The sequence below is a fragment of the Sturnira hondurensis genome, unplaced genomic scaffold (assembly GCF_014824575.4).
Source record: "Sturnira hondurensis isolate 20B ecotype Veracruz unplaced genomic scaffold, ASM1482457v3 Scaffold0001872, whole genome shotgun sequence".
Classification (NCBI taxonomy): Eukaryota; Metazoa; Chordata; class Mammalia; order Chiroptera; family Phyllostomidae; genus Sturnira; species Sturnira hondurensis.
In genome coordinates, this window is record NW_028074503.1 from 3,641,796 (window position 1) to 3,655,411 (window position 13,616).

Below are 13,616 nucleotides of genomic sequence, written 5' to 3' on the forward strand. Positions count from 1 at the left end.
AGGGCAGATTTCATTGAGGTCTGAGAGGGGGCCTGGCAGTCAGCTCTGCGAGGGGTGAGGGCTTCCGCCCGTCCTGGGGAAAGATTCCAGGAAGCAGGAGGAATCCTGCACAGACACCAAATGGGCCAGTGGAAATCGAATTCAGAATAGAAATCTAAGTATCTGTGTTTAGCATCCACAGCAGATTCAGACTTGGGCGAAGAAATGATGCTTCCGAATTGTGTCAGCCAAGCTCTTAAGGCTGGAGGTTGGTTCCCTAGTAACCGATAGGGGGACCTAGCAGGCTTGCTTTATCAGTTACACAGGATTTGGCGACCATTTCCCCACATGAGTAAGGGCTTGTGAACTGAAGAGGGTTGAAGAGGAAACAGGGCTGAGAGGTGTGGTAGGTAACCTGCCTAAGCACAGGGCTGGACTTAGCAGATAAGTCTCAGTCTTCAGATCCAAGACTCTTTTTAACAGACCCCGCTGCTTCCGAATGGCCATTTCATCAGCAATTTGCCCTCTGTTAACTTGGACAGTTGGAATATATTTTGGTTCATTTTTTCCTGGAATACCATTCCTAAGCCCCCATGTCTGAGTCAGGAGCACCAGGTATGTATTCCTATGGTAACCTGTCCCTTCTCCCGGATACCACTGTCTACATTGTCCCGTAATCTCCTGTTTTCTGCTCAGTACCCCTTCACCTCCCTGGTCCCCTATGGAGATACAAAGGCAATGCTAGCTGTGTTCACTGCCTCATTTCTGGAACCTAGTCCAGGCCTGATACATAGTGGGCCTGTGTTTGTGGAACAGGAGAGTGAATACAAGGGCTTGGAATAAGCATTTCTCCTGAAGAAAAAGTCTCACTGGACTCAGATACAACTGTTTTGTTTGTTTCTGAACCCTCTACAGAAGGTTTGTTTGTTTTTTGTTTTTAATTTATTGAGTTTTAGAGAGAGAGAGAGGAAGGAAGAGAGAGAGACAGACAGACAGACAGACAGAGACAGAGACAGAGAGAAACACTGATTTGTTGTTTCACTTATCTATGCAATCATCGATTGATCCTTGTATGTGCCCTGACTGGGGATTGAACCCACAACCTTGGTGTATCTGGATGACGCTCTAACCAACTAAGCTACCTGGCCAGGGCTGGTCCTTTATTTGTTTAATACAGAAGAAAACATTTTGGATCCTTTCTTTTAAGTTTCAAAATGAATGCATGTTCTCCAATAGAAATTAAAAATTTTAAATTACTGTTGGCTGCATGTTCACCATGTCCTGTCATCACTGAAAAACTCTCCTCCTTGACAGGCAAAAATTATATGAGGTCCTTATTTTCATTTTCATTTGACTGCTTGTGATGTTCAGTGTTTATTATGTTTATCTATTTTATTTTTCCTTGTGAATTGTAATTATATTTCTTTTGACAATTAAGAAATGTGCCAAGGACTTTTCAAAGTAGTTTATTTGTAGTAATACACTTAATCATTTAATGAATTAAAAAGTGAGTTACAATCCCAGCATTTATAGCCATTGCTAACATCTTATCAACCTTTCTAGTCTATTTTGTGCATATGCATTCATACAATTAAAAATAAGATCTGTACATATGATCAACAAACTATCCTATACTTTTTCAGATGTGAACTTAATGTTCAAAACTGATTATCTAAAATCATAACACCGGCTAATAGAAAAATGCCCTAAACAGTTCTCTTTATTTCTGATAGGCGTTGCTCAAAGCAAAGAGATTATCTTCCTGCCAAGTAAGGATCCAACCTTTGTCACCATCCCTGGAAATGGTTTTGCAGATGCATTTTCACTTGAACCAGGGACATGGATTGCTTGTATTAAGGCAGAGGGAGTCCTCCTGGTAAGTGATAGTTCTAAGTGGAGATTCTCCCCTCTGCCCCGGATGGTCCCATCTACAGTGAACCACAGTGCCTATAAGATATCAAAATCTGTAGCTGGTTCCCTTTTAGACCCAGGAGCCTGTAGTGACATTTGCCCTCATATGACATCATAACATAGGAACCAATTTAGAATCATCCTCTGTAGTCTTCCGACCAGCCTCTCTCAGACAGAAAACATACAAAATTATAACTCAAAATGACTTGAAGTATCAAAAAAAACAAAAGCAAAAACTTTAATGAGCATATGTCCCAACCTTTCAAAAGTTTTTTGGGGGGATTTTTCACCATGAATCAGAAGGGCATCTAAAAAAACCAGTCTCCCTGGGAATTATGCAGAACAAATCAGAAGAAGCCAGAGAAGAAACGATCCTAAAATCAGTGAAGTCCTCGCTGGTGGAAAGAGAAGAAAGAAACTGGAGGAGCCAGTGCTTCTCCAGGACACCCTTCCTGCCTTCTGCCTCAAGTGCAAGCAGGAGGCTCACCAAGCAGACGGCCACGGCGGAGGAAGTCTCCATCAAGCGAAGACCGGGTCCTGGAACATCAATAGAATGGACAGAGAGCCATGGGGAGTGGAAGGGATGAAAACTGCTGAAATGCTGCTCTTTGATGTCTGCTTTTGCCAGAGTAGGGTCTTTTCAAAATACAGTCTTTGGCAATACTTGGTGTCATGCACTCAGAGGGGAAAACATAAAACTTTCCCTTTTGGTGCCACCCCTTGGATCGGCAATGTTCACAAAGCTTCCGGCAAGTCCCTTAACCCCCAGCCAGCCCCGGTTGCTTTTCCCATACCTTGGGAGCGCTGCTTCTCCTTGTGGGTGCTTTCCAAATCTGGGTTCCCACACAGATAACGTGAAGGTTTCTGCTGTCCCTTCTGTCCCTGTTTGTTCTGCATCTTCTTGGTAGAAAGCTTGGTTGCTTTAAAAAAGTTTAAGGATGTTTCACAGATGCTGGAAATGAGGAAGAGAAAACTTCCACTGAGGCCAATAATGGGTACACAACGTTGGACTAATAGAAAGGTGAAAATTACCATAAAAGTTAATGCCTGGACATGGAAGATTTTCATGACATTTAGTCAGTGCGACTGCACAGTAATTCATATATATCCTTCCATATTATGATCCTATTTTCAGAAATATTTTATCCACTACCTATTATCAACCTTCACTGTTTTGGGGGCCTAGGGAACTATGAAATAAAGAGATCTGCTCCCACCTAAGGAAACTTACCAATAGAACAATAACAATTATTAAAATAAAGCCCATTCAGGTAGTAAGACCATTGAACTCAACCACTGAGCCCCCATCTGCTACTTTCTCCTTCCCATACATTCTTCCTCTCCTCCATTCTAGACAAATTAAGGGCTCTGAAGAGAGAAAAAGCTTCATGTCCTATGTATGAGTCTCTCCACAGTTGTGAAGATTCCCTCTCCCCTGCCCTCTGCAAGTTGGCGCTGATGTCAGGATTGCTGCAAAGCTGTCAAACCATCCGCCACTCAGAAACCTAGCTGTTCTCTGTCCTGAAGAGCCTCTGGCTGAATTTATGTTGTAGGCTTTGCTTGGCACACTCGGCGGAACATGTTCTTCCTCTCACATTCTAAGACAGGCAGCAGGCCAGTTTTAGTCTATGATTCACCAGGATCACAAAACACCACCTTTCCCACCAAGCCCGGAGAGCGCCACTCTGGTGTTGGGAATACAAAGCCATAGTACGTGAAATGCCACTTGGTGTTCCGTAGTGATGAAGGCACCAGTATTTCAAAGGAATGTTTTACCAATGGACAGTGATCACCTTTGTTTATTTTTGAATTAAAAACAACCCAGAAGAGACAGTAAAATTTCTCCTGAGACTTGAAAATTAGCAGGTTCACTCTCAGGCACTCATCTCCCATGCTCAAAGTACCTGTGTGAGTGACTCTGGGTGTTCCGGTGAGTCAGGGGCCAAATAAGCAGCTGACGTGGAGAGTTTAACTGGTGAGCTTCACCTAGGTGTTAAATTAGCTAGTATGTTTGGCTATTTTATTTCTGCAGTAGGGCTACCATCAAAGTGAGTAGTTGTCCTTTTGACCTTTATTTCCTAGGACTACCTGGTGCTGCTTCCCAGGGACTACTATGAGGCCTCTGCCCTGCAGCTGCCCGTCAGAGAGCCATGCGCCCACGTGGGACCTCCCCACGAGAAGTGAGTATGGGCAGCAAGTGTATCATGAGGGTCCTCTGATTTAGGAGACTTTGGTGCAAAGGTGTGCAATAGGTCTTAGGGTCACAACTACAGCAGGATGTGTGGATAGTTATTTAATTGTGATTTTTTTTTCTGTGTAGCAGTCAACCATCTCTCACCAAGAATCACAAAGCACTTTGCACACAGTAGCTGGTGCTTAAGAGTGACTCCCACCCTCTAGTGTGTGGAAACGCTGACGCATGCCCAAGTAACACCCTTAAGGCCATGCTCCCAGTGAGGGGAGGAGCTTTGCTTCTTCCATTCCTCATATGGATGGAAACTTGCTCCTGATTGCTGTAGCGGGCACTCAGTAAGAGTGTGTTGGAAGAATGATGAATGAATGGACTGGGTAAGGGTCACTGGGGATGCACTTTGATGCTCTATGTTTTGTTCTCAGTTGTAACTGTTCTGTTTTGTTGTTGTTGAAGTTGCTTGCTCTACCAGCATTTGCCAGTGACCCGATTCCCCTGTGCCCTGGCTTGTGAGGCCAGACACTTCCTGCTTGATGGAGAGCCAAGACCCTTGGCAGTGAGGCAGCCCACCCCCGCACACCCAGTCATGGCGGACCTCAGCGGGAGAGAGGTGGGGCAGTCTTTTGTTTACTGTCGAAGCTATCACTACCTCCCCATCTGTGTCTGTTGAAAATCCTTGGCTTCAATTGCTTCTTAAATTCAGGGGAACCTGGAAGGATTTCTCAGACGTATTAATTAAAGGTGTACAGAGTTCTCTGATTTGGCTTGGGGCTGGGTGGTATACCACACTGAGCCATGGTCATTTGTCTTGGAGCACTTTCTAAACATGGCAGAAACATGGGAAACCACAGAATCCTTCCCTTTTGATTCCCTGGACTTTTAGGGGGGCATCCTGTCCCACCTGATTCAGGGCAAGATCTCTCTAAAGGGCGTCCCCAAACTACGGCTTACCCTAAAAGGACACGGTGCTCCCTGACTGCTCAACGCCTTAGGCCTGGCAATTGGTAACAGCTGAATCCTTGAGCTCAGAGCCTGGAACTGCTGCACCTCAAGGCACCTCCCTCATGGCTGAGAGGACAAGTCACTGCAGGTCTCGGCATCACTTTTATTTTGGGAGCCTCACAACAACTACACTAATTTAAGATTTGAGTTAGAAGTGCTGTTTATCAACAGTCACAGTAAGAACACCCAGTGCAACACTTCAGAATGAAGTCCCTGGGCAGGAACTTCATGGTATTTGCATTCCTTGCTTTCCACAGCATTCTCTGTTCTGTGCCTTTGAGGAAAACATTCATTTGGGGGGTCACTTCTGTGGAATGAAACTATATATGATATTAATTCTTCCTGAACCTTTAGATGTGTATCTTTTTGAAAACTACATTCCTAACATTTTCAAGGTAGAGGTTGTAGGATTTCAAGGATATTCTTAAGTTCTGTCTTCATTTTATTTTATTTTATTAGAACTTTTATTTTACAAATATAGTTAATGCTTGTAACAAGTAAAGCAGTATTAATATGCACAAAAAAAATGAAATGATCTTCCACTCTATTCTATACTAAATTAGTCCACTGTATCCTTCCCTACCCATGCTGTGTGTATATGCACATGTACATCTATATACATATATATATGTGTACATACATTCATGTGTGTTTGTGTGTTCCCCAGGCAGCAGAAGTTACAGTCGAGAAAGGCTAACCCCCAGGAAGTGATGCTAATGAGTCATGAGGAAGTGTCCTTGCCTCTGACTTAGCCCAGAGCCACAACACTGAGCTATTGTATTTGTATGATGCATAAAACTAAGCCCTGAGCTGTCCAGTTTTATTTAACAGTCCTTTTTACAGTTTGATCCAAATGCTTACAGACTGGTGCTAATGCAGTGGTCACTAGCCTTGTGTGGCTATCTACACGTGACCTACCAAAGGACAGAGCCTCCCCTTCTCTCAGTGTGATTGTCTGTCCACCTCACCTGCTATGAGTGGCCTCCTTCCCCTGCGGACAGCTCTGTCTCACACACTCACCGGGAAGGCTGCTCTGGTACCATTTCGTGTGACCTCCTAGTGCTGGCCTTCACCGTCACCTGTGTCTCCCTTCTTCATTCTCTCGGAGGAAGAGAACTGGATAGTTCATCTTTGCAAGTCAGACCGCACCTGTTGTACACCTCTGTTTCTTATGAAGAAATATAGAACTAGATTTTTTAATATTATAATCTGATCATTTCTGTCTTGAAGAGTGACTTTAATATTTATTAAATATCTATTTATATTTGTGGTGACTGCTGGCATACTTGGCCTTATTTTTATTATTTTACTTTGTTTACTAGCTTTTAATTTACTCTTTCTTGAAAAATCTTTTTTTTTGGATTTCTGTTTGATTGATACAGTTGACTCTGTCTCCCTGAGTGTTTGGTAGGTCAAGATTGTTTTCTGATCTTTTAGTGGTTGCTTGTAACATTTCTTCTTAAAGTACCATATTTTGCCATGTATAATGCACACCCGTGTTCTTTAGCACATTATACACAGGATTAGTATACCCATTATTATACATATTATGTATATATTATGTATATATATAATTATTATATTTATGTATAATGTGTATCTTTATTTTCCCCTAAAAATGGCAACAAATGCACGTTATACATGGCAGAATACAGTATAAATTCTTCCAATAAAGCCTAAAGTTAATCAGTAATTCTGTTTTCTTTTTGTACTTGGCGTGACCTCAGAATGCTTAGTTACCCACTGTAAACCCATGTCCAACTTTCTGTTGTTGTCTAGAAATTGTATTTCCCCTCTTCCCCCCAGACCTCAGACACAGCATGAATTTCATCTCAGTGCAAATACATCACATGTCCTCCCTTCCTTTCCTTCCTTCCCGTTCTCTCTCCTCCGTTTCTCTGTGGAGACATCTCGGCCGGCCTCCTTCATTGCTCTTCTGCACTCTGGATGCAGTCTCTGGATGTCGCGAGGCACAGCCTTTTCCTGAAGGTTCTCGCCGCCCCACGTCCCAGGCACTCTTTGCGTCTCATTGCGTTGGATACTCTTTGATCCTGAACCCTGGAGCTTTCTCTCTCTGAATTTGCTTCTCATTTGGGTAGAGATTCTTCAGTGGTTTCCTGAGAAAACACACATAAGAGGTACATTTTTTTTTTGAGACCTCACATACTGAAAGTACTACTTCTCTATTCTACTCTCAATCTTGATTTTTTACTTTGGTTAGACATAAAATTCTAGATTAAAAATAATTTCTCTCCAAAATTCAATGACATTTCCCCATTGACTTCTAGTTTCAAATGTTGCTGTTGAGATACTACATTCTGATTCCCAATTCCATGGATGCCACCTGCTTTTTTTTTTCAAGCTTTTGGGGTCATCTATTTCTTGTTTTCTGAAGTTTCACAAGGATGTACCTCCATATAGGCTATGGGTCAGTCAAGGTGCTGGGCTCTCAGCAGACACTTTCAGCCTGGAAACTTCTGTCCATCATTCTGGGAATTTTTCCTTTTATCTATCTATCTATCTATCTATCTATCTATCTATCTATCTATCTATTTTAACTATTGTTCAAGTACAGTTTTCTGTCTTTTATTCCCATCCCAGCCCACCCCTCCCCAGTGCTCCCCACCTCTCTCCCATTTCCACCCCTCTTAGTTTTTGTTCATGTGTCCTTTATACTATTCCTTATAAACCCTTCTTCCCCTTCTCCCCTGAAATTCCCTCCCCTTTCCTCTCTGGTCACTGTCAGCCTGTTCTGTATTTCAGTGTCTTTGGTTATATTTTGCTTGCTTATTTGTTTTATTGTTTAGGTTCCTGTTAAAGGTGAGATCATATGGTATTTGTCTTTCACCACCTGACTTATTTCACTCAGCATAATGCTTTCCAGTTCCATCCATGCTGTTGCAAAGGGTAGGAGCTCCTTCTTTCTTTCTTCTGCATAGAATTCCATTGTGTAAATGTACCGTAGTTTTTTGATCCAGTCATTTACTGATGAGCACATAGGTTGCTTCCAACACTTGGCTGTTATAAATTGTGAACATTGGGGTGCATAGGTTCTTTTGGATTGGTGTTCAGTGTTCTTAGGATATAATCCTAGCAGTGGAATTGATGGGTCAAAAGGCAGGTCCATTGTTAGTTTTCTGAGAAAATTCCATACTGTTTTCCATAGTGGTTGTACCAGTCTGCAATCCCACCAACAGTGAACTAGGGTCCCCTTTTCTCCACAACCTCTCCAACACCTGTTTTTTGTTGCTTTGTTTATGATGGCCACTCTGACTGGTGTAAAGTGGTATCTCATCGTGGTTTTAATTTGCATCTCTCTGATAGCTAGTGATATTGAGCATCTTTTCATGTGTCTCTGGATCCCCTGTATGTCCTCCTTGGAGAAATGTCTGTTCAAGTCTTTGCCCACTTTTTAATTTGGTTTCTAGTCTTCTTAGAGTGGAGTCATGTGAGTTCTTTGTATATTTTGGAGATTAAACCTTTGTCTGAGGTATCATTGGCAAATATGTTTTCCCATACAGTTGGTTCTCTTTTTATCTTAATACCATTTTCTTTAGCCATGCAGAAGCTTTTTATTTAGATGAGATCCCATTTGTTTATTCTTTCCTTCATGTCCCTTACTCTAGGAGACATATCAGTAAAAATATTGCTGCGTGAAATATCTGAGATTTTCCTGCCTATGTTCTCCTCTAGGACTTTAATGGTGTTAATGGCTTATATTTAAATCTTTTATCCACCTTGAATTTACTTTGGTGTATGGTGTAAGTTGGTGCTCAAGTTTCAATTTTTTTGCACATAGCCTTCCAGTTCTCCCAACACCATTTGTTGAAGAGACTATTTTTACTCCATTTTATGTTGCTGCTCCCTTTGTTGAATATTAATCGACCATAGAGATGGGTTTATTTCTGGGCTCTCTGTTCTATTCCATTGGTCCATGTGCCTGTTTTTATGCCAGTACCTGGGAAATTTTCTTGAGTTATTTCTCTGATAATTTATTTCTTTGTCTTTAATCCACCTTCCAGTTTCTTTATCTTGTTTTACACTTTGGGAGATTTCTTTAATATTTTCTTCTAGCCCCCTCGCCCCACAGAGATACTTCGGTTTCAGCCTTTTCTGATGTACTTAGTTAACATCATTTACTTTCTAGCTTCCAAAATTTTTTGTTTACTTTTCTGGTCTGTTCCTCTTTCCTATTCCCTTTCTCCTTATGGGTTTATGATTTTAAAAAATTGACTCTTACTTTTGTGGGGTTCTAAGAGGAAAGCTTAATAAATATGTATGTTTGATTCATCATGTTTAACCAGAAAGTTCTAAGATGGACTTTTCTTGAATACCTCCACTTATCTTCATTTGTCTTTCTTATTCAACACACCATCATCTTGTATAAGGATCTCAGCAGTAGCCTCCTGGTTAGCTCACCCACATTAGTCCTTGCCCATTGCACCCACCAATTCTCCACACTGTGGGCACCATCCTTATTTTGACAGAAATATTGAGTCACCACTGGCCCTCACACATACATTCCAATAACATCTTACTACTCTTAGGATAGAGACAAAAAAAATTTAATGGCCTATAAGGCTGCCACTCTTACCTCCCCATTTTATCAAACCTCCCCTTGTGCTCTGTTCCTCACCTCTGTGGCCTGCCTTGTCTCTCTCAGACTGATGTTATAAGCCGGCCTACAGCACTGCATGTCGTGGGGTAGCCTCCTGCTGCAGACTGTTCCCTCTGTCTGAATGCTCTTCTCTCCCTGTGTGGTCTTGTCCTCCAGTGCTCAGCTAAGTTGCTGCTTCTTTAGGAAGTGTCCCATCCCTCCTCATCTCTCTGACTAGCTCTTGCACACCTCTTAGCACCTCTTCCAAGCATTTCTCATCTGTGTAATATAACATCATATTTATCCAGTTGTATAATTATTTGATTAAAGTCTATCTGAGGGCAGACACCCAGTCTGTCTTGTTTCCCATTGTACGCCCACCACCTTGTGACAGGCTGGCATGGAACAAGTGTTTAACAAGCATATATTGACCAAATCATTGTGAGTCCTCACTGTGACGTCAGACATGCTAGTTATCTTTGCGTAAGCAATATATTTGATCCGTCCGCCTTTTATTTCTTTATCCTGAAACGCTGGTAACTAGGTAAGGGCAGTTCCATGCCATGAAATTGGAATAATTCCTCCAGGTTGACACTGGTTTTCTTTAAGTTCCCTTTTTTAAAAAATAAATAACTGATAATAACCAGCAAACAGTAAAGTTTCTTTACCATCTTTTATATCTTTTCTCTGAGTTTCTCAGAACCTACTTTCACCATCAAATATTTTCAAAACCCTTCCTACGAATCTTCCAAAAATCATACCCGTAGGACTCAGAGTGGAAAAAGTAATAGGAATTTATAATAGTGCTATGAGAGAACCGGCAGCCAATAGTAACTTCTGGGAGAAAACTCAATATGTCATTGGCCTGTGTGTGGGATGAAGACGGACAAGCCCTCATTTGGAGATGCCCAGGGGAGAAATGCTCGGAATAACCACTCCACACGGACGAATGGCAGCGTCGTACTTCACTCTGTAACATGGAAAAGTGGTGTGGGTAATTCACATTTTCCCCCCAAGGGAAGTCTTTCTGTTACTTAAGTGATAGAAAAATCACTGTGGAAAATGGCGGTTGTGTGGTTCAAAGCTGTGAAGAAAGGAGAATAAATGTGAACTTCCTGAAGGCAAGGGACTGGCGGATTTTAATTAAATGCGGCAACACTTGGCTGGGCCCGAGCTTATGAGCTGAAGTGGGTTAAAGTGCTAGTGTTGGCTCAGGCATTAAATATGCACATATGTTTGACCCACAAGTTCTATTTCTAGGAATCTTACAGCCATACTAGCATAATGAGATGTATATGTAGATGTAGATGTGCACATATAGATGGGTGAGCATATAACATTATCTATGTTTTAGGGAAAATTAGAGACAGCCTGAATGTCATGAATAGGGGATTAGTTATGCAAATTATTTTACATTTACATTATGAAATGATAGGCAGCCATCAGAAAAGTGAAGTGTGTCTGTGTGTACTACTATAGACCCATGAAATACTGCTGAGGAAATAGAGCAGGTCATGGCACAATTAATAATCACAGTTAATAATAATAATAATCACAGATAATAATCACAGTTATTATCATTGCTGTTTATATAGTGCTCACGACATGCCAAGTACTCTCTTCATGCATCCGTTCATTTAGTCCTCGCAGTGGTTTTAAGAGGTGGGTGCTATCGTCCTCATTCTCACTCAGGAGGACTCTGAGGCGCGCAGCCCTCGTCACTCAGCCCTCGTCACTCAGCCGGAGGCAGCACGATTCCACATTCCAAGCTCTTAGCCAATAGGGGGTGTCAGGGGCAGGCGTGCTTTTTCTGCAAAGGGCTAGACAGTAAATGCTTTGGCTTTGCGGGCCCTACAGTCTCTGTCACAACCATTCAGCTCTGCCATGATGGTGCAAACACATCCATAAGTGTCTGTTCTGATGACAGTTTCTCTTTTCCTTTTTTTCTGAAGTACATACATGTGCATTTCCAGACACAGGAAATAGTTTGGGAGTATGAAAGCCAACTATTGTTTATCACTATCCCAAGGAGTAGACTGTGTATATCCCTTTACATTATTTGCATCCGTATAATTAAAAGTTTCTATTTTAAATTAAAAAAACAGTTAACGAGCCTCAAGGCATACTTCCATTTCTCTTATCTCCCATTGGAAATTTCTTTTTACTTCAAGTTGTGGAGTATCTTTTACCTTGAGAAACAAGGCAAATATATGAGTAGAAAGAGTAGAAGCTCCTAAATGTCGGGTTGCCAGGTTTATAAAATAAAAATACTAGATGTCCCATTAAATTTGAATTATGTGTTGTTTGACTGAATTTCATGTTTAATGAAACATCCTGTACTTTATCTGGCATCCCTACCTGGAAGATCACCTGCCTTATAGTGATGACGTAGAAAACTATTTCCAGGTGTCTACTCAGCCCTGTTTTCACCATCACCTATGTAAATGCATCCAGTACATTTCTGGTCTGTCTGCTCGTGCTCTCTCACAGGTGGAACTGCACCTGCAGCTGCGGGTCCCGCAGGTCGGCCACTACGTGGTTGTGGTCGAGTATTTTACGGAAGCGGAGCAGCTGTCTGTGGTTGACGTGCACGTGGAGAGCCCTGGGTCTGTCCTGGTTGGCCAGGTGAACATCTACAGCTGCAAGTACAGGTAATCAGTCCTGCCCTGGGTTTTCCTCTGTAACCCAACAGTCAGGAGCTCAGCTTTGGAAACTTGGGGTTTTTATCTGGATTGGAAAGTTGTTTTCTTTTTGAGGCTGATCTTGAAAAGAAGCAGGTGCCTAGTAGAGTGATCCAACACCACTACCCAGTGTGGATAGGGGGAGGCTTCTTTGTAGGCGGTGTCTTGAAAATGTTGAGTTTTCTTGAACGTCTTGGCTCAGATTCATGTGCAGCAGCACCGCCTTTATGTTTCATTCTCTGACGCCCCTGAGTGGTGCTCAGTGTTCTCACTTCAAACGCTGTGAGAGTGCATGGGTGTGTGGTGCAGGGAAAAGTCTCACTCTCTGTCTGCCTGCCTTCCCAGCTTGCCCTTCAGAACTGGCGATAATGGCTGTTTGATGATTGTCAGGTAAAAAAATAATTTGACAAAGGATTTTAACATTTTATTCTGATGTTCAGCTTTTCCAAGAGCTCTGATGAAGATTTTTTATTGTTTTCTTGGCATAGTATTTCAAAATATAGGCTAATGTTTAGGGTATGCTTCAATTAAAGAATCAGTGCAAAGGATGTTTCCATGTGAAATTAATTGTATGTTCTACATACCATTTAGGCACTGGAAGTCAGAGGCAGCGGGCGGAGAATGGCAATGAGCCCACCCAGTTCATGGCCAAAGCCTTGAACATTTGGATGTCTCTGCTTTCATCTTGCTTATTGTCAAACCCAAGATGACCTGAATTAGTTGGATATTTTCCCTGTTTTGCAAATGAAAGAACTTATGGAAGTAGTTACTTTTAGTAGCTTAGAATGGAAACTTTTAGAGACTTGATGGAATGGATATTGAATTAACATCACACTCTCAGCAACCCCCCAAAAGGAACTAGGAAGGCTTTCTTCTTTTAAAAATCTTAAAAAAGAATCTAATCTACCCCTTTCTCTGGGGTAATGATTTAAAAAAACAAAGACTGTAATAATATTTGGATTTTTTAATTGGAGCACCAGATGGGCCAAAAAAGTCCCCTTGAGTCTTCTTTCATTATTTGAAAATACTAGTTTCATCTGTAGGTGACATCAGCAACCACTGGAATGTACACTCCCAGATGGGTGGGTCACCTCCCTGCGAGAATTCTGGTGACTGTTGGCCACAGGGCCTGAGGCAAGGCTTCTTCACACCCTGTCTGTCCGAGTCCACCCCCTAGATGGGCGCTCCTCCCAGGTCACGTGGCCTGACCCCTACTCCATGAGATTCAGAGTAGGGAAGGCTAAGGGGACGCAAG

General features: G+C 42.1%; 1 protein-coding gene across 1 annotated transcript in view; it reads left to right on the plus strand.

Annotated features, from left to right (window-relative positions):
- Positions 1 to 13,616, plus strand: part of LAMA3 (laminin subunit alpha 3) — a 255,409-nt gene that overhangs the window by 125,214 nt on the left and 116,579 nt on the right. Inside the window, exons 21-24 of the mRNA XM_037031991.1 lie at positions 1,713 to 1,855; positions 3,973 to 4,070; positions 4,538 to 4,691; positions 12,171 to 12,331. Of these exons, the coding sequence (XP_036887886.1) occupies positions 1,713 to 1,855; positions 3,973 to 4,070; positions 4,538 to 4,691; positions 12,171 to 12,331 (556 nt within the window). The remainder of the gene's footprint in view (positions 1 to 1,712; positions 1,856 to 3,972; positions 4,071 to 4,537; positions 4,692 to 12,170; positions 12,332 to 13,616) is intronic.